The sequence below is a fragment of the Erinaceus europaeus genome, chromosome 12 (genome assembly GCF_950295315.1).
Source record: "Erinaceus europaeus chromosome 12, mEriEur2.1, whole genome shotgun sequence".
Lineage (NCBI taxonomy): Eukaryota > Metazoa > Chordata > Mammalia > Eulipotyphla > Erinaceidae > Erinaceus > Erinaceus europaeus.
In genome coordinates this window covers 15,118,201-15,145,268 of record NC_080173.1, presented here as the reverse complement: position 1 = coordinate 15,145,268, position 27,068 = coordinate 15,118,201, and the positions used below count along the sequence as shown (strand labels likewise).

Genomic DNA, 27,068 nt, shown 5'->3' with positions numbered 1-27,068 from the left:
GTGCGCGTGTGCTTGGGGGGGCTCTTCATGACTGCAGAGGGAACTTAGTCTTGCACCCCTGCTAACCAAGATGAATAGAGCACCACCCCACCCAGGTAACAGGTTGATTCCTTCCCTCCCTGGTACAACCTGGTTAGAATGTCTGAAAGATGGGGCAGGTTAAGCACACGTGGTGCAAAGCGCAAGGACTGGCATAAGGACCCGGTTCAAGCCCCCGGCTCCCCACCTGCAGGGGGGTTGCTTCACAAGTAGTGAAGCAGGTCTGCAGGTGTCTGTCTTTTTCTCCCCCTCTCTGTCTTCTCCTCCTCTCTCCATTTCTTTCTGTCCTATCCAATGACAATGATAGCAACAATAACAATTATAATAGCAATAACAATAAGCAACAAGGGCAACAAAAGGGAGGAAAAAGCCTCCAATGGATTTGTAGTGCAGGCACCAAGTCCCAGCTATAACCCTGAAGAAAAAAAAAAAGTCTGAATGAAACGGGCTGTTATAGACAGTCTAGATGAACAGGATGAAGTGGAAAGGGACCCAACAGCCGCCTCCTCCCTCTTAGCCTGGCAGTGTGTGAAAAGGCCTTGGCAGAATATCTAGAGACGAAAAGACTGGCATTTCCAAGGTTCTACTTTGTCTCCTCGGCTGACCTCCTGGACATTCTCTCCAATGGAAACGACCCTGTGGAGGTAGGGGGCCAGCCCCTCAAAGGATTAACTTTACGTGTGCCCCTGGGACCTCAGGCAGTGTCACACTCACTTTCGGGGGTTGTTTAAGTGACCACAGGTGTCCCTGGTTCACCTCTATCAGGTCGCTCACACCAGAAGCTACCTGGGGCCCACCATGACAGAGAAGCTGGTACACTGGTCTCAGAATCTGCCCTTCTCCTCCCAGGGCCTTGGGTCTTGTTCGTCCCTCTTGGAAGCCAGGTTTCTGGCATATGTACCCCCTGACTAGACTGCCCTCAGGCTTGTCTTGATAAGTTCAGGAGCCAGAAGGAATGATTCCCTAAGGGACTCTCTTGAAAGAGAGAAGGCCCAACTTACTAAGTGAAAAAGGAACACTTACATTTTATCTTAGTCACAAAATGCACAAGAAGGGGGGGCATACACAAGTGTGTACCACAAGTTAGGACCTGAGAGTATGTAGGGAAACAGGACCTTCTCAGGGAAGAGAAACCATCAGGAACAGACATCTATCTCTAAGTGTCCCCCTCAGTTCCTATGTCCCACCCAGGAGCTTTTTTTTCTATTTCTTTTTGTTGGTTAAGTGAAGTTAGCTTATTGAGGGGTGGGGGAAACATATCTCAAAAAGAAAGAAAGACGCTTAAACCTGCCCCAGCAGAACTGGGCTTGACTCCCCCCCCCCCCCCCGGGTCCTTCAGTCAGTACTTTGATGTTCTCCCTGCTCCAGGTGGGCCGCCACCTGTCCAAGCTCTTTGACAGCCTGTGTAAACTCAAGTTCCAACTCGATGCCAATGGGAAACCACTCAAATTTGGCCTGGGCATGTACAGCAAGGAGGACGAGTACGTGGATTTTGATCGAGAATGTGACCTCTCAGGGCAGGTGAGTCTTTACAGACCAGCGCACCAGCAAAGGCACTGCCCCACCCAGGTGATAGTGAGGTCGGTGTGAGAGCCACATACCAGGAGGGCTGCATTCCCTTCCTTTTGCTTAGCAAGAGGAAGGAAGGGGAGGAGGGGAGGGAAAAGGGTGATGTAGAGAGAAGAGTGTATTATTAATACCATTGTGGGTTGTTATTGTTGTTGTTTACTGTCTGCCAGAGGACCACACACATCCGAACCACCAAGTCCCAATTTCTGTTTGGAATAACTAGGCTCCTTGCTTTGCTCGTCAGAGGCCCCCTTGCCTTGGGCAGCCCTCTGCCCTTTGCAGCTGTTCCAGCAGATATGTTACCTCTGAACAGTCTAACTCCTGCTAACAGCAGATTTCCTGGATCCCCCCACCCCTCTCATCACCCAGCTACTGATTAAGCAGCAAAATTGATCTTGACATTAGCTAGCCTAAACAAAATGTAATTTTGAGGAACTCAGCCGGGGGGTAAAGTACATCTCATGCAAGAAAGCCCAAGCTTCAGAGATTGAACTTGGAAGGCCAGGCAGCTGGCTCTGTGTGAACAAGGCATAGGGTGGAGCTGTGATGAGAGCCTTTGTTCAGACTTGCTGCCCTCCTGAATTCCTTACTACAGGCTGCCTGCACTGTAGTTACAATTAGAGAGAAAAACCTTCCTGACTATTCTGTCTGGGTTTAGCCCTAGTACCAGTTTGTTGAGGGTTTGTATTTTAAAACACCAACAAGGCTGTAGTGGTGTCGTGTGTGAGGTTCTGGATTAAATCCCCAGCACTGAATATGCCATAGTGATGTTTTGGTCCTCTCATTCATTTGTTCAGTCATTAAATAAATAAAGCATTATAAGTGGGAAAAAAAACCCACTAAGGTTTGTTAGACTCTCAGATGATGCCGTTGGCTGAATTAATCACAGACACGAGATACTCATATATTCCAAAAAGTCTTAGGGACTCAGATATAAACTGTCTTCTAGATTTTCCTCTGCATCTTTTCCCTTTTCAGTCTCTAAATAACATGTGGGTATTCATGTCCAATGCCTGGGAATAGCTGGGCTCTCTAGCCACGTTGTATAACTGGGTCATTTCTATTGCTCTTTAAGGACCTGGACATTCTAGGAGCTGGCGGCAGTTCACCTGTTAGAGCACACACATTACTGTGCATGAAAGCCCAGGTTTGAGCCCATGGCCACCTCATGGGAGTGCCTATAGGGAGGAAGCTTCACTAGGAAAGTGATGCTATGGTGTCTCTCCTCTCTCTGTCTCTCTCCCTCTGTATCTCGTTGTCTCTCATTCTTTATCTAGAAGAAAGAAAAGAAAGGAAATGGACAGCAGGGACAGTGGAGTCGTTCAGACACAGTCCCAGCAATGAGCCTGGTGGCAAAAGACAAAAAAAAAAAAAAAGGCCTGGACATGTGTGCTTCTGAGATGATGGTGACAAATGGTAGATTTGATTTTTATGTTTTATGTTTTTAAGATTTTATTTATTCATTAATGAGAAAGGTGGGAGAGAGAAAGGACCAGACATCACTCCGGTACATGTGCTGCTAGGGATTGAACTCGAGACCTCAAGCTTGAGGGTCCAGTGCTTTATCCACTGCACCACCTCCTGGACCACTAGATTTGATTTTTAAACAACAAAGCAAATCATTGTAAGGAGCTGAGTCTGTTTCCCCTTGGTCAGTATAGCTCCTACCTACAGGTCGAGGTCTGGCTGAACCGAGTACTGGATCGGATGTGTGCCACGCTGCGCCATGAGATCCCAGAAGCTGTGGTGACATATGAGGAGAAGCCAAGGGAGCAGTGGATCTTTGATTATCCAGCCCAGGTCTGGGGCCTAGAGGCAGCTGAGGGCTTGGGGATACTGGGCTAAAACATCCTCTCTGTTGACCACAGTCTCACAGAAAAGAGCTTAACTTCTTGGCATGAACTGCTTCACCAGACATGGTACAGGAAGCATGTTACAGTGTTAGAACTATCTGAGGCCCATGCTGACTTCCAGGGTGACTGGGGGGCCTTGTCTGCTTGCAGATAGCACTCACGTGCACTCAGATCTGGTGGACCACTGAGGTGGGCCTGGCCTTCGCCCGACTGGAAGAAGGGTACGAAAACGCCATCAAAGACTACAACAAAAAGCAGGTGTGTGAGTGTGTGGGTGTGTGGGTCCACCTGAAACCCAAACTCCCTCAGGGTGTATCTGGTGGGATCTCCAAGTCAGAAGGCAAGCCCAGTCAAATGCTAGCCACCCTCCCCAGTGGCTCTGTCTACCAGTAGTCACTGTAGAAATACAAGGTTTGATTATATTTTAATGAGGTGCCAGGGGCTGATCCCAGTGCTTCGTGCATGCAGTCTGCTTCAGAGCCCCATCTTCCCCAGTCCAATGTTTTACTGTATGCTTTTGCGAGGAGTTCCTTCTGTGTGTCACAATTGTGAGCAAAAACCTGGTCTTCCAGACCCTGGGGTGGGGATGCTGGTGGGTGGGGGGTGGTGTGCACAGTGTGGGGAGCTCTGGGGCCATATGGGGTCCTGCAGAGCAACCTTGCTTTGCAGATCAGCCAGCTGAACTCGCTCATCACCCTGCTCATCGGGAACCTCAATCCCGGCGACAGGATGAAAATCATGACCATCTGCACCATCGACGTGCATGCGAGAGACGTGGTGGCCAAGATGATCATAGCGAAGGCAAGAGCTGGGCTTGGGGACTCTAGAACCTGCCCTGCTTCTCCTCCTCCTCCTCCTCCTCCTCCTCCTCCTCCTCCTCCTCCTCCTCCTCCTCCTCCTCCTTCGTCTCCTTCTCCTTCTCCTCCTCCTTCTCCTCCTCCTCCTTCTTCTTCATCTCCTTCTTCTTCTCCTCCTCCTTCCTCCTCCTCCTCCTCTTCTTCTTCGTTTTCTCCTCCTCCTCCTCCTTCTTTCCCTCCTTAATCACTTGATTGAGGAAATACTCATTTACGTGGTTGTTGTCGTATCTCCCCAAGTAGTGTGTCACCGTGGCTCACCCCACCCAGCCATCATCCTCCACATAGCCTAGGGCTTATTCTGACCTCTTTCTGGAAAGGTGACTGTTCCTGGCAGTGGCTGCCTCTCCCCCAACCCTAAGAGTCCAGGAATGGGGGCATATGGCCCAAGGGCTGTGTCAGGGATTTGAATTCATTTGGTCTGGCATTGCCAAAACAACCACAGCTTTTTTTTTTTTTTTTTATTGCCACCAGGGCTATTGCTGGGGCTTAGTGCCAGTACTATGAATCCACCTTTCCCAGTTGACCTTTTTTTTTCTTTTCTATTTTGTCTGAAAGGATAGAGAGAAATTGAGAGAGGAGGGGAGGTAGAGAAGGAGAGAGAACTATAGATAACTGAAGACTTGCTTCACTGCTCATGAAGCACCCCCCCCACACACACACACACACACAAGTAGGGAGCAGGGGATAGAATCTGGGTCCTTGCACTTGGTACTATGTGCACGTAACTGGGTGTGCCACCACTCACCCACCCCCTGCAGCATTTTTTTTTTTTGCCTCCAGGGTTATCGCTGGGGCTCGGTGCTTGCACTACAGATCTACTGCTCCTGGAGGCTGTTTTTTCCCTTTTTTTTTTTTTTTTGGTTGCTTTTATTGTTGTTATTGTCATTGTTGTTGTTGGATAGGACAGAGAAATCGACAGAGTGGGGAGAAAGATAAACACCTGCAGACCTGCTTCACTGCTTGTGAAGCGATCCCCCTGTAGTTGGGGAGCTGGGGGCTCAAACTGGGATCCTTGCGCCAGTCCTCTTGCCTTGCGCCATGTGCATTTAACCCGCTGTGCTAACTCCTGTCCCCCCACAGCTTTTTTCATAGCAACATTGGTGTTAATTTTTAAGTTGCTAATTTTGTATGATGCATGAGTGATACAATAAATACCCAAATGGCCCTTGGCAGGAAAAAAAGGTTCCTGTTCCCGCTAGATGAACCCCCCTGTAGGCGGTCAGATGAGCAGTTCATTGACAAACGTTTCCCCCCCCATTCTTTAGTGAAATTCAGCTGGGGCTGTGTTAGGGTGGAATGTGGGCACTGGAGGAGGAGCAGAGGGCTTGGGGTCATGCTGGGGTTGGACTGGGGTGGGGTGGTCAGGGGTCAGCTGGAGGCACACTGGCCTTCCCCCAGTTAGATATGGCTCTCATTGGGGAGTCGGGCTGTAGCGCAGCGGGTTAAGCGCAGGTGGCCCAAAGTACAAGGACCGGCATAAGGATCCCGGTTCGAACCCCGGCTCCCCACCTGCAGGGGAGTCGCTTCACAGGCGGTGAAGCAGGTCTGCAGGTGTCTATCTTTCTCTCCTCCTCTCTGTCTCCCCCTCCTCTCTCCATTTCTCTCTGTCCTATCCAACAACGACAACAACAATAATAACTACAACAATAAAATAACAAGGGCAACAAAAGGGAATAAATAAATAAAATAAATATTAAAAAAAAAAAAAAAGATATGGCTCTCATGCCTAGCCCTGTACCTCTGGCAGGTGGAAAGTTCCCAGGCCTTCACCTGGCAGTCTCAGCTCCGGCATCGTTGGGATGAGGAGAAGAAGCACTGCTTTGCCAACATCTGTGATGCCCAGATCCGGTATTCCTACGAGTACCTGGGCAACACGCCTCGGCTGGTCATCACACCCCTCACTGACAGGTGAGGATGCAGGATGTACCACACTTGCATGGGCTGAGAGACTGTCCTTAAAACACCCCGAAAGTGAAAACACGTGCCTGTTTGTGCCTCCCCTTTATCAAACCCAAACATGGGCCTGTGAGGCTGGAAGAGCCACCCCTTCTGCTACCTGTCAGGCACCCAACCTGGGCACGACATCCTGGTCCCTTCACTACAGGTCTTGGGGAAGTGACTTAGCCTCTCAGTAAAGTGAGGACGCTTTGGGGACCCTGCTGAACGTGTGTGGTGTCCATCCCAGTGTGGTCGTTCTGTTTGTCCCTTGGCCACCTCCTAAGTGCCCCTTCCTGCCTGCCCTCTCCACTTTATGCCTTCTTGGGACTCAGAATGTGTGACAAGAACATATTGAATAGAAACCGCAAGGAAAGAGAAAGTGAGGTGGCTGCTGGTTCCCCAGCACACACAGCAACAGGGGTCCTTTACAGGTGCTACATAACCTTGACCCAGTCCCTCCACCTGATCATGGGTGGAGCCCCTGCTGGCCCTGCTGGGACAGGCAAGACAGAGACCACCAAGGACCTGGGCAGAGCCCTGGGCACCATGGTGTATGTGTTCAACTGTTCCGAGCAGATGGACTACAAGGTATGTTCCTCTGGTTCAGAGGGAGTAGCCAAGGTTCTGCAGGAGTTAACGTATCTCTCAGAGGCCATGGCCTCCATGTCCTGAGTAGTCCCTAGATATCTGGGTACTGAAGATCTTGGATTACCAGTGGTGGCTGCCCCATGGGTGGGCCAGCGGTCACATTTTTGTTGATAGCTTTGACCCTTCTGGGAAGCTCAGCACTCTTGGACATGACAAGTACATCTAGAAGATGTCCCTAGGGTTGACAAACCCACCCCTCTCACACACACCCCAGTTCTTCCCTGCCCAGCCTCGTTTCATTTACACTACCCTGCAACGAGTATGCTCACCACATCTTTTAGAGTTCATTGTAGGACACTGGGAAAAGCAATGTCCAGGCAGACTCAGCAGGGAGGGTGGAGAGGACCACATAATCCTCAAAGGGCCCTAGGAATAAGAATTCCCTCATGAAAGGGTGAGTGGAGGAATGAGCATAGGAGTCGGAGCCCTTCCCTACTCGTATCTGGGATCCACTGTCTGGGGGACTGTACCCTGAGGCTGAGGCTGGGACTAGCCACCCCTTCTGACTGTCCAGGCCAAGCAGGTTGCACAGCTTCCTGGATTCCAGGAAAGTTAAATGTGAAATTAGTAAATATCTACCTTCAATGCCATGTGTCAGTGTTACAATGTGTGATTCCCCCCCCCAATCCACACCTTAAAGAGAGTTCCCCACAAATTTATCTGAGCTGTCAGGGGCCCCATACAAGGTCCTCATTCCAAAGAAGACCTGAGGGGGGGATAGGAAGAATGGACTCTTCCTGGAACCCAGCCTCACAGACTATTAACCCTTAAGTGGGCCATCCTTCTTGCCAGCCTTCCAAAACTTCCACATCTTAAAGGAAAGGGAGACAGGAGCCCCCCACACCCCTCCCAACTGTGAAATCAGCTGGAAGAGGTGGCAAAGGGACAGTCTGACTGCTCCAGCTTTGTTTGGTCTGTCCGGTGCTCAGTCTCTGACCTCCTTTCTAGTCCTGTGGGAACATCTACAAGGGCCTGGCCCAGACAGGAGCCTGGGGCTGCTTTGATGAATTCAACCGCATCTCCGTGGAAGTGCTATCTGTGATCGCTGTGCAGGTATGCCTGGGGCTTCAGGGTCAAGGTCGAGAACTCATATTCTGCCAGCCCAGGTGCCTTATCTTCCCTGCAGAAACACTCACCTGACAGAGGGTCAGCTTGACTTAGACAGATGATGGCCCCCAGCCCTCACTTTCTGGGGCTCATGGTCTAGCTGGACACACACAAGTGACCACAGTAAAATCAGTTATGGCAGCAGATACTTAACTGGACACAGATGAGGAGAGGATTAATCTTGTTAACAAGGACCGAGGACTTAGTTAGCTACAAGTGTCAGTGGGACTGGGCTCTGAAGGTTTTATTAAGTTTCTCAATTAGGCAAGGATGTTGTAAGACAACAGAAAGAAAAAGGAAGGAGGGGTCGGGTGGTGGCACACCTGGCTGAGCGCACATGTTGCTGCACACAAAGACCCAGGTTCAAGCCTCCAGCTGGGGCCCCAGTCCCCATCTGCAGGAGGAAGCTTCATGAGTGGTGAAGTAGTGCTGCGGGTTTCTCTCTGTATTTCTCGCTCTTATCTCCCCCTCCCAATTTCCCTCTGTCTCTACCCAATAATATATCTTACAGAGAGAAAGAGAAAGGGGAAGGAAGAGAGGGTGGCAGGAAGGGATATCGCCAGGTCAGGTATTTGGCGACGCTGATGCCAGAGCACAGCTCACATAGTAGGAGGCTGGCTCAGAATGGAAGCAGCTCAGTGCCACCTCACCCCGAGCCCATGTGGACCCACCCTACATGTTTGGAGAGCATTTCAGCAAATGCCCAGGGTGATCCTTAGAATCCAGAGAGCTGAGGAGCACTGGCCTCTCTCTGGTAAGCTAGCCCAACCCCGAGGGTCAGCTTTGCACCCTCCCTTTACCCCTGTAGATGAGTAGATAACAAGCTCCCCTGACTCACAGCCTCCAGATCACCGGTGAGGTGAGGCTGCAGGGGTTTGGGGTGAAGAGCCCCCTCCCGTTCCAAAGCAATGGAAGAAGGGGGTCTGGATGTTCAGCTACTCAGGGCCCACGAGTAGGATGAAAGGCCTGGCATAAACTTACTAACTTGGGGCTAGGAGGTGACTCACCCAGTAGAGTTCATGTGCTAGGACCTGGGTTCAAGCCTCTGGTCTCCACCTGCAGGGCGGAAGCTTCATGAGTGTGGAACAGTGCTGCAGGTGTCTCTCCTCCCCCCTTCTCTCTCCATCTCTCTCTCTCTATCAAACAAACAAACAAAATGACTGGCAGAAGTGGTAGGGTCCTGCAGGCACCAAGCTCCAGTGCTAGCCCTAGTGTCAGGGTAAACAAGCGAACTGGCTAATTTAGCTGCCTAATTTCATGCTGGGTGCTAACTTGAGCTCTGTGTGTCTCCCCGTATCTATAAAATGGGCTCCACAATACAGACTTGCTGACAAAACTGACAGTGAATACTAGTAGCAAGGACCCTCTACTGTCATTTCCCACCTGGACAAGGAACTGTCTATGACCCATGGCGGGGTGGGGGTGGGGGGTAGCGACTGGAGGCCAGTAAGGAAGAGCTTGAGTGCACCCACTTCACCTCTAAACCTACTGGCAACTGTCTAGGGAACCCCCTCCCCAACGTCAGTGAACAAACCTCTCACAACTACATACGGACAGCTTCCATGTATTCAGGATGTTTAAAGATGCCCAGATACACCCACTGGTGAGAAGAAACCTCCATGACAAGCCACACTGGTGAACCCTAAACCTTCGGTGATTGTTCAGTCACTACTGAACAAGCTTTCCACCAGTGAGCACGATAGTGACTGAGAATCCCATCTGCACGGACAAATCTAACCCACCCCCTGCAGACACCTTCCACACCAGGAATTTGGCCACAGGACCCAAGGGTCTATATTCCTTGAACTGCAGTTCTGTAGTGCAAATACACGGTGAGACTGCAAGGCTTACATCACAGTGCAGATGCTGCCACTGGAGCAGAGTCCAGTTTCTCAACAGACCTGTGAAGATGTTCATCCTCACATTACGGAAAATCAAATCAAAACCACAATGAGATTGTCACTTCATACGCATTAGAATTGTTATTGTGAAAAAAAAAAATGAAACAAGTACTAGAGGTGATAAAAAGGGATTCTCTTACAACGTTGGTTGGAGCAGCCATTATGGAATATAACTTTAAGGTATCTCAGAACTTTTAAGAATGAAACTGCCATACAGTTTGACCATGTATGTACACACACACACACACACACACACACACACACACACACACACACACCAGGGTTCCTTTAAGCAAAAGGTGAAGGGGCCAAGTGGTGGCTCACCCAGTAGTGTACACACATTGCCGTGCATGAGGACCTGGGCTCAAGTCTCAGGTCCCCACCTTCAGGGTGTTGCAGGTGCCTCTCCCTCTCTTACTTCTTTCAAAAAGAAAAGGGAAGAAAGAAAAAGGGGGAACAATCACCAGAAATAATGGGGCCATGCAAGCACAAGCCCCAGTGACAACACTGGTAGAAAAGAAAAAGGATGCAGTTTTGCTATTATAACAATATGCTTTGGGCCTTGAGGGTGTAGAGGAGAAGGGAAGAAATTCCCCCATCCATTGAGTTCTCTCTGGACTGTCTGAGCAAACAAATCAACATCAGACAGATTAGTAAGTGGAAAGGAAGAAATTTAATTACATACATATGGAGCATATAAGATCTACAGTAAATGAGACCAACTGGAGATTTATATTCTTGAGCTAATTGACTGGGGAGGGGCCTGGGATGGCAAGGAGAGAAAGAAGCCTCCCATGGTAAGTAGAGGGGGGCTTATATGAAAAACACCAGATGCTTTATGTGGCATATTTCTCTGGTAAAACAGCTGTTTCTGGAGATGATTCCAGATCCAAGTGGCCTTCACTCACTCAAGGTACTGGTAACTGTTTTTCTTGAAGCCCGTAGGGCTGCTAGGACCTCAGTACCACATGCCAACAGGGCACCTGCTGGAAAGAGCCTGCTCTGGACATTTTTTTGTGGGGGAGGGATGGCCTTTTAAAGGAACTATGCTCAAAGAAATAAACCAGACAGGGAAGGGGTAGGGTGATAGTGCAGCAGGTTAAGCACACATGGCATAAAGCTCAAGGACCAGTGTAAGGATTTCATTTTGAGCCCCCAGCTCCCCACCTACAGAGGGGTCGCTTCACAAGCAGTGAAGCAGGTCTGCAGGTGTCTGTCTATCTCTCCCACTCTCTGTATCCCCTCCTCTCTGGATTTCTCTCTTTTATCCAACAACATCAATAGCAACAATAACAAGGGCAACAAAAATGGAAAAAAATGGCCTCCAGGAGCAGTGGATTCATAGTGCAGGCACTGAGCCCCAGCAAATAACCCTGTAGGCAAAAAAGAAAAAAGAAAGAAAGAAAGGAAAACCAGATAGAGGATGACAAACGCTATGTGATCACTCTCATGTGTGGAATACAAAGAAACAAAGCAAGTGAGCCAAAAAGAAAAATATCTTAGATTATGAGAATAAAATGGCCCACCAGTGGGGGTGGTTAAGCCAGGCAGAGGCAGAGAACTAGAGTTTTGCAAGGAGCATAATGTAATAACATAGAGGGAGGAGTTATCATGCTAATGCCTACAATCAAAACCTATGTAATACTGTAAACCCATGCTTTTTAAAATAACTGACCCAAACCTAAAAGATAACTGGATATAAAGTGTAATACAGTCTTATAATTTCAGAGAGCGCACCAGGGTCTTCAAGTTTGTCAGGCAGGCACTGGAAACCAGCGTGTAACCGTGGTCATCGGGCGCCCCCCAGTGTCAGTCTGCAGGCTTGCAGTGAACTTGACCGTCATGTTCACTTTTGGCTAGAGAACCTGGGCCACTGGCAGAGCAGGGGCAGGACACAGGAAGCTTTGAGGAGCAAACACTGCCCGTAGTCAGAGGAAATGACCTTGAGATGGCTGCAGCATGGATGAATCACCACTGTTTCCCCAGTGACACTAGTTCATGAAACAACAGAATTACAGACGTGTGGAACAGATCAATGACTATGGGACATGAAGAAAGTGGGTGTGGTGACCGACCTCACTGGGAAGGGTCCTTGTGCTGCCCTGAGCCGACACTGGGGTCTCAGCAGGGACCTGCACTGTGGTTGTATAGGCATCAGCGCTAGAGACACGGGGTCCCCTTCATGGCATTTCTTACAACCACATATGAAGCTAGACACCAAGTAGATCTCTGTGAATCCCTAACCACACTCTCACTTTATTGAAGACCATGCGCTATGAAAAGGAGTGGTTTTTCCTGTGCTGACCTGCCTGTGTGCCAATCATATAGGTAAAATGTGTCCAAGATGCCATTCGGGCCAAGAAAAAGACGTTTAGTTTCCTGGGTGAAATGATCAGCCTCATCCCCACTGTTGGCATCTTCATCACCATGAACCCTGGATATGCTGGGCGCACAGAATTGCCAGAGAATCTGAAGGCCTTGTTCAGGTATGTGTGTCGGGGACAGCTGAGGGGACACCAAGCAGAGGAGAGAGCAGGGGAGGCTACCACAGGGTCAGCCTGGGTTAGAGGTGGGGGAGGCAGGGCTCTGAGTTAAAGGGGACTGGAGGACAGGCATCTTCCTGCCGGGGCAGAGGTCCCACTGCAAGTGCAGCCTGCCTGCGGGTACAGGCGACAGAAGGGTGAAGGAGGCAATGTTGGGGTTTGGAGACATTCCTGAGACAGGGTGCTGGGGGGAGGGAAAGAGGGGAGAGGCCAGGAACAGGTTCTGCAGTCCTAGACTCTGGGTCAGAATGCTGTGACCCACTCGGCAGTTGGGTGCACCCAAGCTGGGTTAGGAAGGGAATGGGAGAGAGATGGGGGAGGCCATAGCAGCTGCAGTTGTGTCCCTAGGCCCTGTGCCATGGTTGTCCCCGATTTTGAGCTGATCTGTGAGATCATGCTGGTGGCTGAGGGTTTCCTGGAAGCCCGTCTCCTGGCCAGGAAGTTCATCACCCTCTACACGCTATGCAAAGAGCTGCTCTCCAAGCAGGTATGTGCTGACAGTGCTTGGGACCATGGAGCCTGGGTGGGGAGGAATTGGAAGCACAAGCGCCCCGGGTCCCTCTGGGTAGGCCCACATGTCCCTAAAGCTTGCTAATGTCTGTGCCAGTTCTCCCTGAGCCCAGGCCAACCAAGGCTCAGGCAGTGACACTGTGGGCATCACCTTCGTGTGCAGAGGAGCACAGATCTGTGCCCCCTGTCCACAGGATCATTATGACTGGGGCTTGCGAGCCATAAAGTCTGTGCTGGTAGTGGCCGGCTCCCTGAAGAGGGGGGACCCCAGCCGGGCAGAGGACCAGGTGCTCATGAGGGCACTGAGGGATTTCAACATCCCCAAGATCGTGACGGATGACCTGCCTGTGTTCATGGGGCTGATTGGGGACCTCTTCCCAGCCCTGGACGTGCCCCGAAAGCGAGACCTAAACTTTGAGAAGGTATGCTGTGCTGGGGTTCCAGTCCTCCTCCAGGGGTCCCTACACAGTGAGGGCAGCATTGAGGTTGGACACCAAGTCTACCATATGCACGGCTCCTCTGCTGTGCCTGGTCCTAGGCGTCCTCTCTGCCCTGATCACTTGCTGCACATGGGGGTGAAGATATGTGGGGGTGGGGGGTGTCACCTGAGGAAGTGGAGGGGGTTTCAGGCAGTCCCTGCAGTGGGGCTCTCAGCAGCATCCACAGCACAACTGGCAAAGGCTTCTGTGCCAGGGGCATCTCCCCTGGGCAGAGTTCACCCCCCACCCCCAAAGGGCCATCTATCCCCTGAGTCCCACACTCAGCCCCCATCCCACTCCCCACCCGGCGCACCAGGTCATCAAGCAGAGTGTGGTGGAGCTGAAGCTGCAGGCAGAGGACAGCTTTGTGCTGAAGGTGGTGCAGCTGGAGGAGCTGCTGCAAGTGCGCCACTCTGTGTTTGTCATCGGGAACGCAGGCAGTGGCAAGTCCCAGGTGTGTCCTATCCACCTCCCTGAGTGGCCTTGCAGGGTTCCAGCACATGTGGGGAGAGGGGAGGGGGGCTGCAGGGGAGGCTGAGGGTGCATGCTCCGTCATTCCCCCAGCCCAGTGCAACTGGGAAAACCCTGGCCTGAAACACCAATCACCAGGAGTGACACTGGGGACAGAGGGACAGGAAATAAGGAGCAGCAGTGGTCCCACTAATGAGATCAGACCCCCACCCTCTCCTCTCCCACTTCCTGGACCACATGGCAAAGCAGAGGGTACTGACCAATGTGAATAACATCTATAACACTGGAAAATCCTAAACCAGCCAAGTGTTCAACCAGACGACGCCCACCGGATGGACTCTTGTGCTGTTAAAGAGTATTTCCAAAGGCCAACAACATGGGGACATGCACAGCAAGTTACTTTCTTAAAAAGCAGAAACTTTGGAGTGTGAGTTGGTTGACCTATGAAAAAGCACCCAATTTACCACACACAAAGGCCCACATCCAATTCCCCAGCTGCACAAAGGGGCAGCTTCCTGAGCAGAGCTGTGACATCTCTCCTCTTCCTGCCTCTCTGTTTGTCACACTTGATTGTAAAAAGAATTTTTTTTTTTGGCCTCCAGGGTTATCGCTGGGGCCTGGTGCCTACACTGTGAACCCGCTGCTCCTGGGGGCCATTTTCCCATCTTTGCTGCCCTTGTTGTTGTCATTGTTGTCATTGTTGTCATTGTTGCTGCTGCTGTTGTTGAATCGGACAGAGAGACATCAAAGGGGGAGAGAAAGATAGACATCTGCAGACCGGCTTCACCACTTGCGAAGTGAGCCCCCTGCAGGCGAGGAACTGGGGACTGGAACCAGGATCCTTAACGCCAGTCCTTGCGCTTCACACCATGTGCGCTTAACACACTGGGCTACCGCTTGGCCTCCAAAAGAAATGTTTACAGGCTAGGCGGTGGCACACCTGGTTGAGCACACACATTGCAGTGGTGGGGGAGCTTTGTGAGCAGTGTTTCTCTTTCTCCCTTTTTATCTCCCCATTCCCTCTCAGCTTCTCTTTCTCTCCAGAATAAAATAATTTACTTTACTTTTTTTTTTTTTACCAGAGTACTGCTCAACTCTGGCTGATGGTGCTGCTGGGGATTGGTCCTGAGGCCTCAGAGCCTCTTGCAGAGCCATTATGCTGTCTTCCCAGCCCTATAACAAATTAAATAAACATCTTAAGTGTCCACTGGTAGTGGTAAAATAACACAGGTGCAAAGCCCCAGCAGAAGTTCTTATAGCAATAAATAAATAGGCAGTAACTGTATGAACCTACTCTTGTGAAAAGATATATATATATATATTTGGGAGCTGGCTGATGGCACACCTGGTTGAGTGCACATGCTGCAATGTGCAAGGACCTGGGTTCGAGCCCCTGATCCCCACATTCAGGGGAAAGCTTTGTGAGTTGTAAAGGAGGGCTGCAGGTGTCTCTCTGTCTCTCTCCTTCGGTATCGCCCCCTTCCCTCTTGATTTCTGGCTGTCTCTATCCAATAAATAAAGATTAAAAACTTAAAAAAAATAAATATTTGTATGCTCATATGAAATATTCTCAGATGTCTTCAAATATGCTCCTCTCTGGGTGGTTTTTGCCCCTAATTTCTATGAGCATGGACTGCCTTTAATTTGTAATTTTTATATATTTTTTAAATTTATTTATTAATGAGAAAGATAGGAGGAGAGAGAGAAAGAACCAAACATCTTTCTGGTACATGTGATACCAGGGATCGAACTCAGGACCTCATGCTTGAGAGTCCAGTGCTTTATCCACTGCACCACCTCCTGGACCACAATTTTTAATTTTTTATATATTTATTTATTGGACAGAGAAAGCCAGAAATCAAGAGGGAAGGGGGTGACATAGAGGGAGAGAGACAGAAACACCTGCAACACTGCTTCACCACTTGAAAAGCTTTCCCCTTGCAGGTGGGGACTGGGGGTTCGAACCTAGGTTGTTGCGCATTATAACGTGCACTTGAACAGCTGTGCCACCACCTGACCCTTGACTGCCTTTATTATCAGCAAATTCCTGTGTGTGTTTCCCAACCTTGGTGCAGTCTCAGGACAGAGGAGTGATCACTTTCCCTGTTGGAGTCCACAGCCTCACCTGTGCCTCTCCAAAGCACATGGAAGCCTACTGGGCAGAGATTCTGCTTGTGGTTCACCACAGAGCCCGCCTGGAGCTGGGTGTGGGTCCGCTGGCCCCTAGAAAATTGCTCCATGAGTGCCCCCCTTTATGCAGGTCCTCAAGTCCCTCAACAAGACCTACCAGAACCTGAAGAGAAAGCCAGTGGCAGTGGACCTGGACCCCAAAGCCGTCACCTGTGACGAGCTCTTTGGCATCATCAACCCTGCAACCAGGGAGTGGAAAGATGGTAACAGGAGGGGGTACAGAATTGGGTCTGAACACCTGGGGAGGGATGGGGCAGCCAGCACTGCGAACACTGCCTGTGCATAGACCTGCCCCCAGACCAAGGGGAGAGACCCCCACCCCCACTCCAACCAGGTACACAGGAGATGAACCCTGATGGTAGGCAGGTCAGAGACAGGCTGGGGTGACCCCCAGGTGTGACGTACTGGGGAAGGGACTTCGGTGGACAGGGAATCTGAGTGAGATCTGTGTTTTCTGCAAACAAGTCAGGATACAGGGAAAAGGCTAGAGGAGTGGCAGAGAGGTTTGATCTAGAAAGAGGGGGAAGGCTGTGTTTGTTGTCAGGAGACCTGCCCCACATCCTATGAGACCATCCGCATATGCCTCCGAGATGAAGAGTCTGGGACAGGTTCTGCTCCACTATCCTCCCCCTCCCCATGAATGTTCTCATCTGCCCCCTAACTCCTTCTGCCCCTTGCCCTGCTTTCTCCTGGCTCAACCCACCACCCGCTCCCCTACACATAGTAGGACACATCTGGACACCAAGGCCACATGTGGGCGGGCAGGAGCTTTGTGTGTCCCCAAGCCCCTGCTCCAATCCTGATGCCTTGAGTGCTCAACAAATCTTTGTGGAAGGAAGGGGTGGGTGCCTTGTGGGAAGTGGGTGTAGAACTTCGAAGAACTGGACCCTAACGGCAGCCACAGGGAGTTGGGGGGGTGGGCAGAGAGAGGGCTAAGATTAGGGCCTGGGGCAGGAAGGAGGGTGCTCAGGGTCAAGAAAGGCAGGAAATGAGCTCCATACCCTCCTATTGGAGGGGCTCTGCTTTCCCCTGAAGTGGGGTCAGGTCACTCCTGGGTCAGGCCTCAGTCCTTGCAGCCATAAAATTCCCTGATCCATTGTCGGTCCCTCAACCAGTGCAGCCCAGCTCATGATAGCCCAGCTCATACCAGCTACAACTGACGCCAGCCTGGCTCACACCATCCCGACTCATTTGATAATAGGTCTGTTCTCCACCATAATGAGGGACCTGGCCAACATTACCCATGACGGCCCCAAGTGGATCGTTCTGGATGGGGACATAGACCCCATGTGGATCGAATCTCTCAACACTGTCATGGATGACAACAAGGTATGAGAGGCCCCTGAATTCCAGAGGTACCCTCCCACACCACCTCCAGGCCTCCAGAATATGGGGGTGGAGGACATGAGGAAAATGCTCATGTACAAACACATGCACACACGCACAGATGTCTTCATGACCTGTGTACTTAAGAATGAGGGGAAGTCCTGCCGTGAGACACATTCTTCCTCTGACTCAGTTGCACAGGAGGCCTAGCTCAACTCTTGGGTAAAGGGTATTGTTATGGCATGGATTCTTGTCCAAACCACATGGAAAGGGTAGCTGATATCTCAGAAGGCAGAAACGGTGTTCAGAGCTGTCTAGTAGAGATTAAGGAAATGCCTCTCTGTTAGGGTAAGTAGTATAATGGTTATACAAAAAGACTTCCCTGTCTGAATCTCCAAAGGCCCAGTTCAATCCTTAGCACCACAGTAAGCTAGAGCTGAGAGGTGCTATGGTGTGTATCTGTCTGTCTGTCTCTCTCTCCCTCCCTCCCTCCCTCCCTCCTCTCATTAAAATAAATAAAATATATTTTAAAAAGAAGAGAAATGACTGTCAGGCCAGCCAACGAAAGAGCTCACATGGAGGGTGCCTACACTGGGCTTAAACACAGGTTTGAGCCCAGCATGCTGCTACACTGGAGGGAGCTTCAGTGCTGTGGTGTCTTTCCCTCTTTCCCTCTCCCTCTGTCTCTAGCTCTACACACACACACACACACACACACACACACTCTTAGGTGGAGGAGGGAACTGGAATTCTCAGGAAATGGGAGGCACCATCATTTAAGAGCAGATTGACCCCACGTGAAATTCTGCCGAGCGCACACTTCTGGACACTGATACACCGCCAGGACGATGACAGTATATTAGCTGTGAACCCCCCTCCCTCGCTAGGTCCTCACCCTGGCCAGTAACGAGCGGATCCCACTGAATCGTACCATGAGGCTGGTGTTTGAGATCAGTCACCTGAGGACTGCCACCCCGGCCACAGTTTCTAGAGCTGGCATCCTCTACATCAACCCTGCTGATCTTGGGTGGAACCCGTGAGTTGTTTTTGAATTCTCCTGCTTTCTATCAGAGCAGAGGACAGGGTTACGTGTGTGTGCATACTTGCAATAAATGTTATGTGCCGAGGGAGTCAGGCGGTAGCGCAGCAGGTTAAGCACACGTGGCACAAAGCGCAAGGACCGGCGTAAGGATCCCGGTTTGAGCCCCCAGCTCCCCACCTGCAGGGGGGTAGCTTCACAGTCGGTGTCTGTCTTTCTCTCCCCCTCTCTGTCTTCCCCTCCTCTCTCCATTTCTCTCTCTCCTATCCAACAACAACGACATCAATAATAACTACAACAATAAAAAAATGTTATGTGCCAGGCCCTCCCCCAGGCCTCGGGTACACCATAATGAAAGGATGGGGAGCACACAGGGGTACAAGGAGACTCAGCAACACGACTGCTAAGGAGATGGGTGCTTGTACCATGTGCGGGGAGCTCAGGAGGTATGGGGTGGGCCTATGAGGTAGAGTTTGGGCCTATGCTGGACAAGGGCTGGCGGGGGGGGGGCATTCCCGGGGAGAACCAGCTCTACAAGGGCCCCATGAGCACAAATGTGAGGCCCTCAGGCATGGACAGTGATGGGAGAGTTCTCAGTGGCAGGGAGGGGCCCGGGCTGCCACATCCTCTCTGATGCGGTCTCTGCCGGCAGATTCATATTCATCTCTCCATTTATTATTCATTCATCCAGCCTGTACTTTCTGTGTACCTGTTGTATGTCCACACTAAAGAACTGGATTCTCGGGAGAGCCGGGTGGTAGTACAGCAGGTTAAGCGCAGGTGGTGCCAAGCACAAGGACCAACGTAAGAATCCCAGTTCAAGCCCCTGGCTCCCCACCTGCAGGGGAGTTGCTTCACAGGCAGTGAAGCAGGTCTGCAGGTGTCTGTCTTTCTCTCCCCCTCTCTGTCTTCCCCTCCTCTCTCCATTTCTCTCTGTCCTATTCAACAACAACAACATCATCAACAACAACAATAATAAAAAAACCCAAGGGCAATGAAAGGGAAAATAAATAAATATTTTAAAAAATTTTAAAAAGAATTGGATTCTCTCTCTCCCTCTCTCTCCTTCCTTCCCTCCCCCTCTCTCTACACATATATGTTATTTAATATATAATATATATTAAATATTTTTATTTATTATTGGATAGAGACAGAGAAAAATTGAGAGGAGAGGGGGAGATAGATAGAGAAAGAGACAGAGAGATACCTGCAGCCCTGCTCCAGCACTCGTGAAGCTTTCCCCCTGCAGTTGGGGACCAGGGGCTTGAACCTGGGTCCTTGTGCACTGTGATATGTGCACTTAACCAAGTGCACCACCGCCTGGCCCCATAAGAGTTGGATTCTCCAGTAGAGATCTGGAACATAGGGGAAAAAAACACTACTATGTCAACAGGAAGAGGACTAAAGGGGAAAATTGAAAAGAGCAGCCCCAAAGGCATGAGGACGAGTGGAAAACCAGGCTGGCAGCATCCCAGATACCCTGGGGGAAAGCATATCAGGAAAAGAGTCTGGTGGGTCACACCCAAGGTCAGGAAACCATGGACAGAAGAGTGCCCTTGGGCTTGACAGCTGGGAGCCTGTTGTTAGCTTGGGAAGCACCCCCTGGGCACGTTAGGGCCAAAGCCAGGTGGTGATGAATTGGGGAACTGGGAGGAGGAACAAGAATGCATCTCTTTCTAGAAATGAGTCTTCTGGTGGCTGGGGCAACATGGAAGGTCTGGTTTTCTAGGTGAGAATGATGGGAGCGTGAGGCTCAGACATTGCTGTTTCCAGATGTGGTCTGTAGGTGGGGAGAGAGGAAGGCGTGAGAGTGTTGCCTGAGCTCCTCTCTCCTCTGCAGTGGGAAATGAGAGCTCTGTGTGTAGGATGGAGGTACCATGGCCTCTGCAGAGATAGGACCGAATCCACCAAAACCCCACACCTCTGGGCTGTCATCTGTAGCAAAAACTGTCCGCCTCCTCATCTTAGTGTCCTGTGGCCACCAGAACATGGGCCCACAACCTGGGCAGCTTCACAGCCAAAGTCCATCTCTCATGGTTCTGCTGATGAAAGTTTTAAGATGAAGGCATGGGGTGGGATGGTAACTTCTGGAGGCTCAGAGGGCCAATCTAACCCCAAGTCCCTCCCCTGCATTTGGTGACTGCCAGCAAGCCTTGACATTGTCCTTGGACTTGTGTCTGCATACTTGTCACGTGGCCATTTTCTCTCTGTGCCTCCTCCTGTGCCTCTCTCCCAAATACTTTCTTATAAGGGACAGTCATGAGATCACACACACACATACACACACACCTCCCAGTACACACACGTGCGCGCGCAGCGCGCGCGCGCACACACACACACACACACACACACACACACACACACACACAACTCCCAGTCCTTTCAAAGTCTTTTAATCTGCAAAACCCTTGTTTCCAAATAAGGGTACATTAGTGAGTTCAGACAGACATGCCTTCTGAGGGCCTACATTCTGTCCACTGCACCACATCTGAGCATTTTATGGGTGATAGTAGGCAAAGCAGAAGAAATGAGACCAAGTCTGGGGAGCTGCCAAGACCTGGTGATCAGAGAGAAGAAAAATATGGGTTCCTGGGCCACAGGGGCAGGGATAACAGGAGCCAGAAGCAGAGCTGCCTTTGAGCCTGGAGTAATTCTCAGGGCTCCCAAGGAAGGGGCAAAATGGGGAACAGTTGAGGGGATGGAAGAGATGAGGCTGTGAAGTGAAGGGGAGCCTCAGAGAGCAGCTCTCCACAGGGAAGCTGGGCTGGGAAACGGGTGCACTTCCCAGAAGACAAGTGCAGGCTCTAGGGCCGGCTGTCCCCAGCCACCTCGGGGGACAGGGCAAGAGTGCGGCTTGCCTAGGAAACAGAAAGGCAACTTGTCCAATGAGAGTCAGTGTGCATGTCCCAATACTGCCTCTAAACAAAGCGAGATTTAAGGGGCCTGGTGGTGGCGCACCTGGTTGAGCACAAATGTTACAGTGCAAAGGACCCGGGTTCGAGCCCCCCCCCCTCGTCCCCACCTGCAGAAGGAAAGCTTTGCAAGTGGTGAAGCAGGGCTGTGGGTGTGTCTCTTTCTCTCTCCCTCTCTATCTTTCCTACCTTCTCAATTTCTGACTGTTTCTATCCAATAAAGGTAATTAAAAAAAAAATTTAAGTGAGATTTAAAACATAATGCATGGTCTGGGAGGGAACACAGTAGATAAAGTACTGGACTCTCAAGCAGGAGGTCCTGAGTTCGATCCCTGGCAGCACATGATGCCAGAGTGATGTCTGGTTCTTTCTCCTCCATCTTTCTCATTAATAAATAAAATATTTTTAAAAACATAATGCCACACCTTCAAGTAAAGGCAGCAGTCTGTGTGTACACCTTGCAGGTCAGTGTGCCTTCCAAAGGCCTTTGAGCCAGCCCAGGCCCTGGGGCTGCTTTGTTTGGAGACACTGACAGATCAGAGTTTGCTCTGTGATCCTAGCCAATCCGGGTGCCGTGGGGCCAAAGTCTGTGGCTCTTCAGTCCCTGCTTGGGCAGAGGGGCATGGAGGAGCAGGGCTGCCAGACAAGAGCTCCTTCAGAGAAGGGCGTGTATGAGGCTGCAGACGTAGGCCGTCCGTGTTTGGTAACGTGAGCTTCCTGGTTGGGCTCCAGCATCCTGGAAATGACACGCTCCCTGAGCTCACTGACCCACGAGGGAGCTGGACGCTGGTTATGCTTTTAGCAGGCACTTATTTAGCACTTAGTGTGCAAGGCTTGAAAAATATCGGCTTAGGTCGTGCTCTGACGGTGATTACCATCACTCCCATTCACAGAGAGAAATTCTGGGGCTCAGACAACTTGCCTAAGTCCACCACTGGCCACAGAAGTACTGACTGGAACCCAGACCCAGGGTTTCATGGCCCTCACTTCTGTGGTGGGCCGCGTCTATGCAACCCACTCCAGAGGCGGGTGGGTGCCAACTAGCACAACACGGCTTGTCAAGGAGAGCCCGTGGAATGGGTCTGGGCCTTTCCTCTCACATGACAAATGTAACTGAAACTAGCTGAATTAAAAAAAAAATCTGATTGGTTCAATTAAACCAGCATGCTTCAGGCATGGCTGAATCCTGGAGTCCAGCAGATGTCATGAGATGCTGCCGCTTGACTCCTCTCTTTCTCTCTCTCTCCCATTTCTTCCCTTCTCACCTTCTCACTCTCCCAACTCCACCCAGACATGTCACAAAACCTTCTCTCCTCTCTTCTCCTTTGCTTCTACCTCCCCCAAGCTCCACTGCTCCCCCCCCCCCCCGCAAGTTCCATTCAGGGTGGCCAGAATAGCTCCCAGTTGTGGAGGCTATTGTGTGTGTGCGTGGGGGGGGGGGGTCCTTTTTTCCTTTTTGATCAAGATGAAGAGAAATTGAGAGAAAAGGGGGAGGGAGAGAGGGAGAAAAGAAAAAGATACTTGCAGCACAGCTTCAACACTTCTGAAGGGGGACTAGGGTCTTGAACTCAGATCCTTTTACTTGATATGTGCACTCTACTGGGTGCACCACCGCCTGGCCCCACAGTTGTGTAGGCTTATAGCAACCCCCCAAAGCTAGGACCCCAGAGGGAGACTCCACCCCTCTTGCCACCCCCTCATCAGACCCCCTGAAAGTCTGCATCTGACCCCCATGTCAGGCAGAACGCCAACTTCACAGGGAGATACACAGAAGCTCTCCCAAGGGAGGGAAGAGATCTTGGCGGATCCAATACCACCACCACCACACCTGATGGCCCTCTCCCCCACCTCTCCCAGGGTGGTGAGCAGCTGGATTGAGAGGCGAAAGGTGCAGTCAGAAAAGGCCAACCTGATGATTCTCTTTGACAAATACCTGCCCACGTGCCTGGACAAAGTGCGTGTGGGCTTCAAGAAGATCACACCAGTACCCGAGATCACAGTCATCCAGATGCTGCTGTACCTGCTGGAGTGCCTGCTCACAGAGAAGACAGCGCCGCCCGACTCCCCCAAGGAGCTGTACGAGCTCTACTTCGTGTTCGCCTGCTTCTGGGCCTTTGGTGGAGCCATGTTTCAGGATCAGGTGACTGGCCTTGTTGGGAGCCCAGCGCCCCCCCCCCCCCACTATCTCTCGCAGCCCTGTTACGGAGCCCTGTCTTCACCTCTTGTCTTTTTCCAGCTGGTGGATTACCGAGTGGAGTTCAGCAGATGGTGGGTCAATGAATTTAAAACCATCAAGTTCCCCTCCCAAGGAACCATCTTTGACTACTACATAGATCCCGAAACCAAGAAGTTCCTGCCCTGGACGGACAGAGTACCCAGTTTTGAGCTGGACCCTGATGTCCCTTTGCAGGTAACAGCCTCAGGGTGGGGACAGTATACTGACCACCGGGGAGCAGAACTAAGTTTCCAGCCCCAGGGTTTTAGGTAGGATGCCCAGGCACCAGTGCTGTTCAAGCAAGACGTGGGCTTGAACTCACTGATTACCTGCAGTGAGTCAGAAGTAGAAACGGGTGGGTGGGGCTCCGATGTCTGAAAGTCATGGCATCCTCTCACCCTCATCCTCCTGCCCCCATCCCACCCCTTCGCAGGCCTCTCTGGTGCACACCACGGAAACCATCCGCATCCGCTATTTCATGAACTTGCTCATGGAGAAATCGTGGCCAGTGATGTTGGTGGGGAACGCTGGGACGGGCAAGTCGGTGCTGATGGGGGACAAGCTGGAAAGCCTCAGCACTGATGACTTCCTGGTGCAGGCCGTGCCCTTCAACTTCTACACCACCTCGGCCATGCTGCAGGGTGGGGCTGGGCATGGGCTACGGGGGTGGGGAGGGGAGGGTAGAGACCAGCAGCAGGGTTGTAGCATAAGGTCAGGGTCTGGGGTGGGTCCTTACAGCTCTTGTGGACTGACTCACTCAGCCACATGCGTCTCCTGCAGCTGCCGCTCCAACCCCCACATTCCCCGTGGTCTCTTCTCAGCACAGACCCAGAGACTAGCTGCTGGCCTCTCTCTTCCAGCCCACTGGGCTCTTTCCCTAGAGAGCAGACAGGGGGCAAACCCCTCACGGAGCTCCGCCCCACCTCAATCTGAGACAACCCTAAACTAGTGGGGAAGAAGGTTCTTACCGCCTGGGCTTCAGACCCTCTCTTTTTCTCCTGAAGTGGGCAGATTCAAAGCCCACCCATCTGGGACCCCCATGGGTTGCTGGATTCGTTGTAGGGGCCTGGGTCTCCACCTGGCAGACTAGAGGAGTCGCCTAGCAGGCTCTCTGGCGCAGACTCAGCCAGTGCTCTGTGGCGGCTCTAGGGGTCTTGGAGAAGCCGCTGGAGAAGAAATCAGGGCGCAACTATGGGCCACCAGGCACCAAGAAGCTGATCTACTTCATCGACGACATGAACATGCCAGAGGTGGACAAGTACGGGACGGTGGCTCCCCACACCCTCATCCGCCAGCACATGGACCATGGGCACTGGTGAGCAAAAGGGGAGAGGCAAGGGGGGTGGGGGCGGTTCTGAAACCAAAGTCCCATCAGAAGTTGGGCTGCAGATGCACACAGCCTCTTCCTGACTGCCATGAAATAGGCCCCTTAGACAAATGTGACAGCAGAACAGGAGAAGATCCTGACAGTGTCTGCTATTGAGGAATTCCTAGAAATTCCTAGAAAAGTGATGTGTAATGAGCAGAGGACCAAAACTGCAGACAGCACAAGAAAATATGCATATGCTCATTATATCCCGGTAACTCAGCCAGTACCCTAGACTTATCAAGACTCTGACATCAAGAAAACTATTAAGCCTATTTAATAATAATAATTAGCACCAACGATGATGCTGATGGGGTGGCAAACACTGGATGTGCCCTTCTGGTACTTCAAGGACCTGGTAGATGTTTTCTCTGACTAGCGTGAGAGCACTTGGACCTCACCAGTAACAACACACCGAGTCACAAAGCTGGCCCGTGCCCCAGAGTTCCCACACTGCCTATGGGAAACCTGGAATCTTAACCCAGCCCTGTGCTTGGAACCATTCAGTCACTTCCTGTTTGAAATGTCTCTTGAAAACAGAGAGGTGAAAGGTCAGTGGGCTCATGTCATCCTGTCCTTTGTCTTACTCTCTCCACACCCACACATGCCCTGGATCAGACCACCCACTCGGGGCATCTGGGCAAATGACAACTTGGTATGATGCCGATTAACTCACAGATCATTGATACCTGTTGGAGTTTTGCTGTTGTTGCTGTTGCTCTCTTAACCATGTGCAAGACATTATTGAGGTGGGTGGGGTGGGGGAGAGGGAGGGGGAGGCTGCAGGATGGTGGTCTCGCTTGTGCAGGTATGACAGGCAGAAGCTGACGCTAAAGGATGTGCATAACTGTCAATATGTGGCTTGTATGAACCCCACTTCTGGATCTTTCACCATTGACCCCAGGCTTCAGGTAGGCAGAAGTTGTATCATTTCACTTGGCTGCCATGTTGACCGGGGACCTAAGGCTATAGGTTGACACTCTCTGGAGAACCCCCTTGGGTTTTTGGGAGGTTTCAGGAACTTCCCAAGGGTTGGGATATCCAGAGGCTAGACAGCCCTCCCTGTGATCCCATATGACTGCTGGGTTTTGCAAGTTAAAAAAAAAAAATCCCCAGAAAAATCTGAATTTCAGATCAGCAGCAAACATTTATTTGGCATCAACATACACTAGCAGTGTCACAATATTGGGGGCATACTTTTGTTAAAGTTGATTGTTGTTGTTCTAAAATTCAGACTGAACTGGATATCCTGGCTCCTATCAGCTGCCCTACACTGGCAGGACCTGAGCTTCCACTGACCTAAGCAGATGCTGGAGTCCTGGAATATAAGCGTAGGCCTGTGATCAGACACGCGCTTGTCCCTGCCAAATATTTCTTGAGAACATAAAGTGAGCCAGGCTGTTTCCGATGTAATCAATACTTAATGGGATTTTACCACACACAAGGAGGGAAGCATTCTGGCCATGCCCACTAGACAGTCGGCAATGGAGAGAGAGTCCACTTTCCCAGAAAGGTGACCCCAGACCTCCAAACCCCATGACTGAGGTTTGTGGTTAATTCTGGCAGCGCCATTTCTGCGTGTTTGCTGTGAGTTTCCCAGGCCAGGAGGCCCTCACCACCATCTACAACACCATCCTGTCCCAGCACCTGGCCTATCGCTCGGCCCCCATAGTGGTCCAGAGGTTGAGCAACCAGCTGGTGGCCTCCGCTCTAGGTAAGCGGGCCAACCTCTTGCACTCTCCTGTCAGGAAAGACTGCTTTATGGGGTCGACGGCTTCTTCAGTTTTCCCTCTGGTGAATATTTTATTTATACTTTCAAATCAATAGTTTTTAAACGATGCTGTGTTTCGACAAGAGAGAATGTGAACTCCACTCGCTTGAGGGGGAGGTAGAGGTTAGGAAATTCAGTGCACAGAAATGATTTACATGTCAGTGGGGCAGTGCACTTCCTCTGTCTAGAGCAGTGCATATTTCTGACTTGAATTGTCACCGTTTCATAGTCCATTTGCTTTAGAGACTATACTTTCAGCTCTGCATTTCCTGAGGCCATTAAGAGTATAGGAATCGATGTCTTTTTTTTTTTTAATAAAAAGGAAACATTGACA

At 51.0% G+C, this 27,068-nt stretch overlaps 1 protein-coding gene across 1 annotated transcript in view; it reads left to right on the top strand.

Moving 5' to 3' along the window:
- The window catches only part of DNAH17 (dynein axonemal heavy chain 17), a 120,884-nt gene that overhangs the window by 39,498 nt on the left and 54,318 nt on the right, over nucleotides 1-27,068 (top strand). The window contains exons 29-49 of the mRNA XM_007535566.3: nucleotides 557-683; nucleotides 1,408-1,560; nucleotides 3,283-3,408; nucleotides 3,612-3,719; nucleotides 4,131-4,262; nucleotides 6,066-6,226; nucleotides 6,688-6,844; nucleotides 7,853-7,957; nucleotides 12,241-12,398; nucleotides 12,804-12,942; nucleotides 13,160-13,387; nucleotides 13,761-13,898; nucleotides 16,176-16,308; nucleotides 17,307-17,434; nucleotides 18,319-18,467; nucleotides 23,240-23,522; nucleotides 23,619-23,792; nucleotides 24,031-24,238; nucleotides 24,747-24,912; nucleotides 25,772-25,874; nucleotides 26,530-26,677. Of these exons, the coding sequence (XP_007535628.1) occupies nucleotides 557-683; nucleotides 1,408-1,560; nucleotides 3,283-3,408; nucleotides 3,612-3,719; nucleotides 4,131-4,262; nucleotides 6,066-6,226; nucleotides 6,688-6,844; nucleotides 7,853-7,957; nucleotides 12,241-12,398; nucleotides 12,804-12,942; nucleotides 13,160-13,387; nucleotides 13,761-13,898; nucleotides 16,176-16,308; nucleotides 17,307-17,434; nucleotides 18,319-18,467; nucleotides 23,240-23,522; nucleotides 23,619-23,792; nucleotides 24,031-24,238; nucleotides 24,747-24,912; nucleotides 25,772-25,874; nucleotides 26,530-26,677 (3,224 nt within the window). The remainder of the gene's footprint in view (nucleotides 1-556; nucleotides 684-1,407; nucleotides 1,561-3,282; nucleotides 3,409-3,611; nucleotides 3,720-4,130; nucleotides 4,263-6,065; nucleotides 6,227-6,687; nucleotides 6,845-7,852; nucleotides 7,958-12,240; nucleotides 12,399-12,803; nucleotides 12,943-13,159; nucleotides 13,388-13,760; nucleotides 13,899-16,175; nucleotides 16,309-17,306; nucleotides 17,435-18,318; nucleotides 18,468-23,239; nucleotides 23,523-23,618; nucleotides 23,793-24,030; nucleotides 24,239-24,746; nucleotides 24,913-25,771; nucleotides 25,875-26,529; nucleotides 26,678-27,068) is intronic.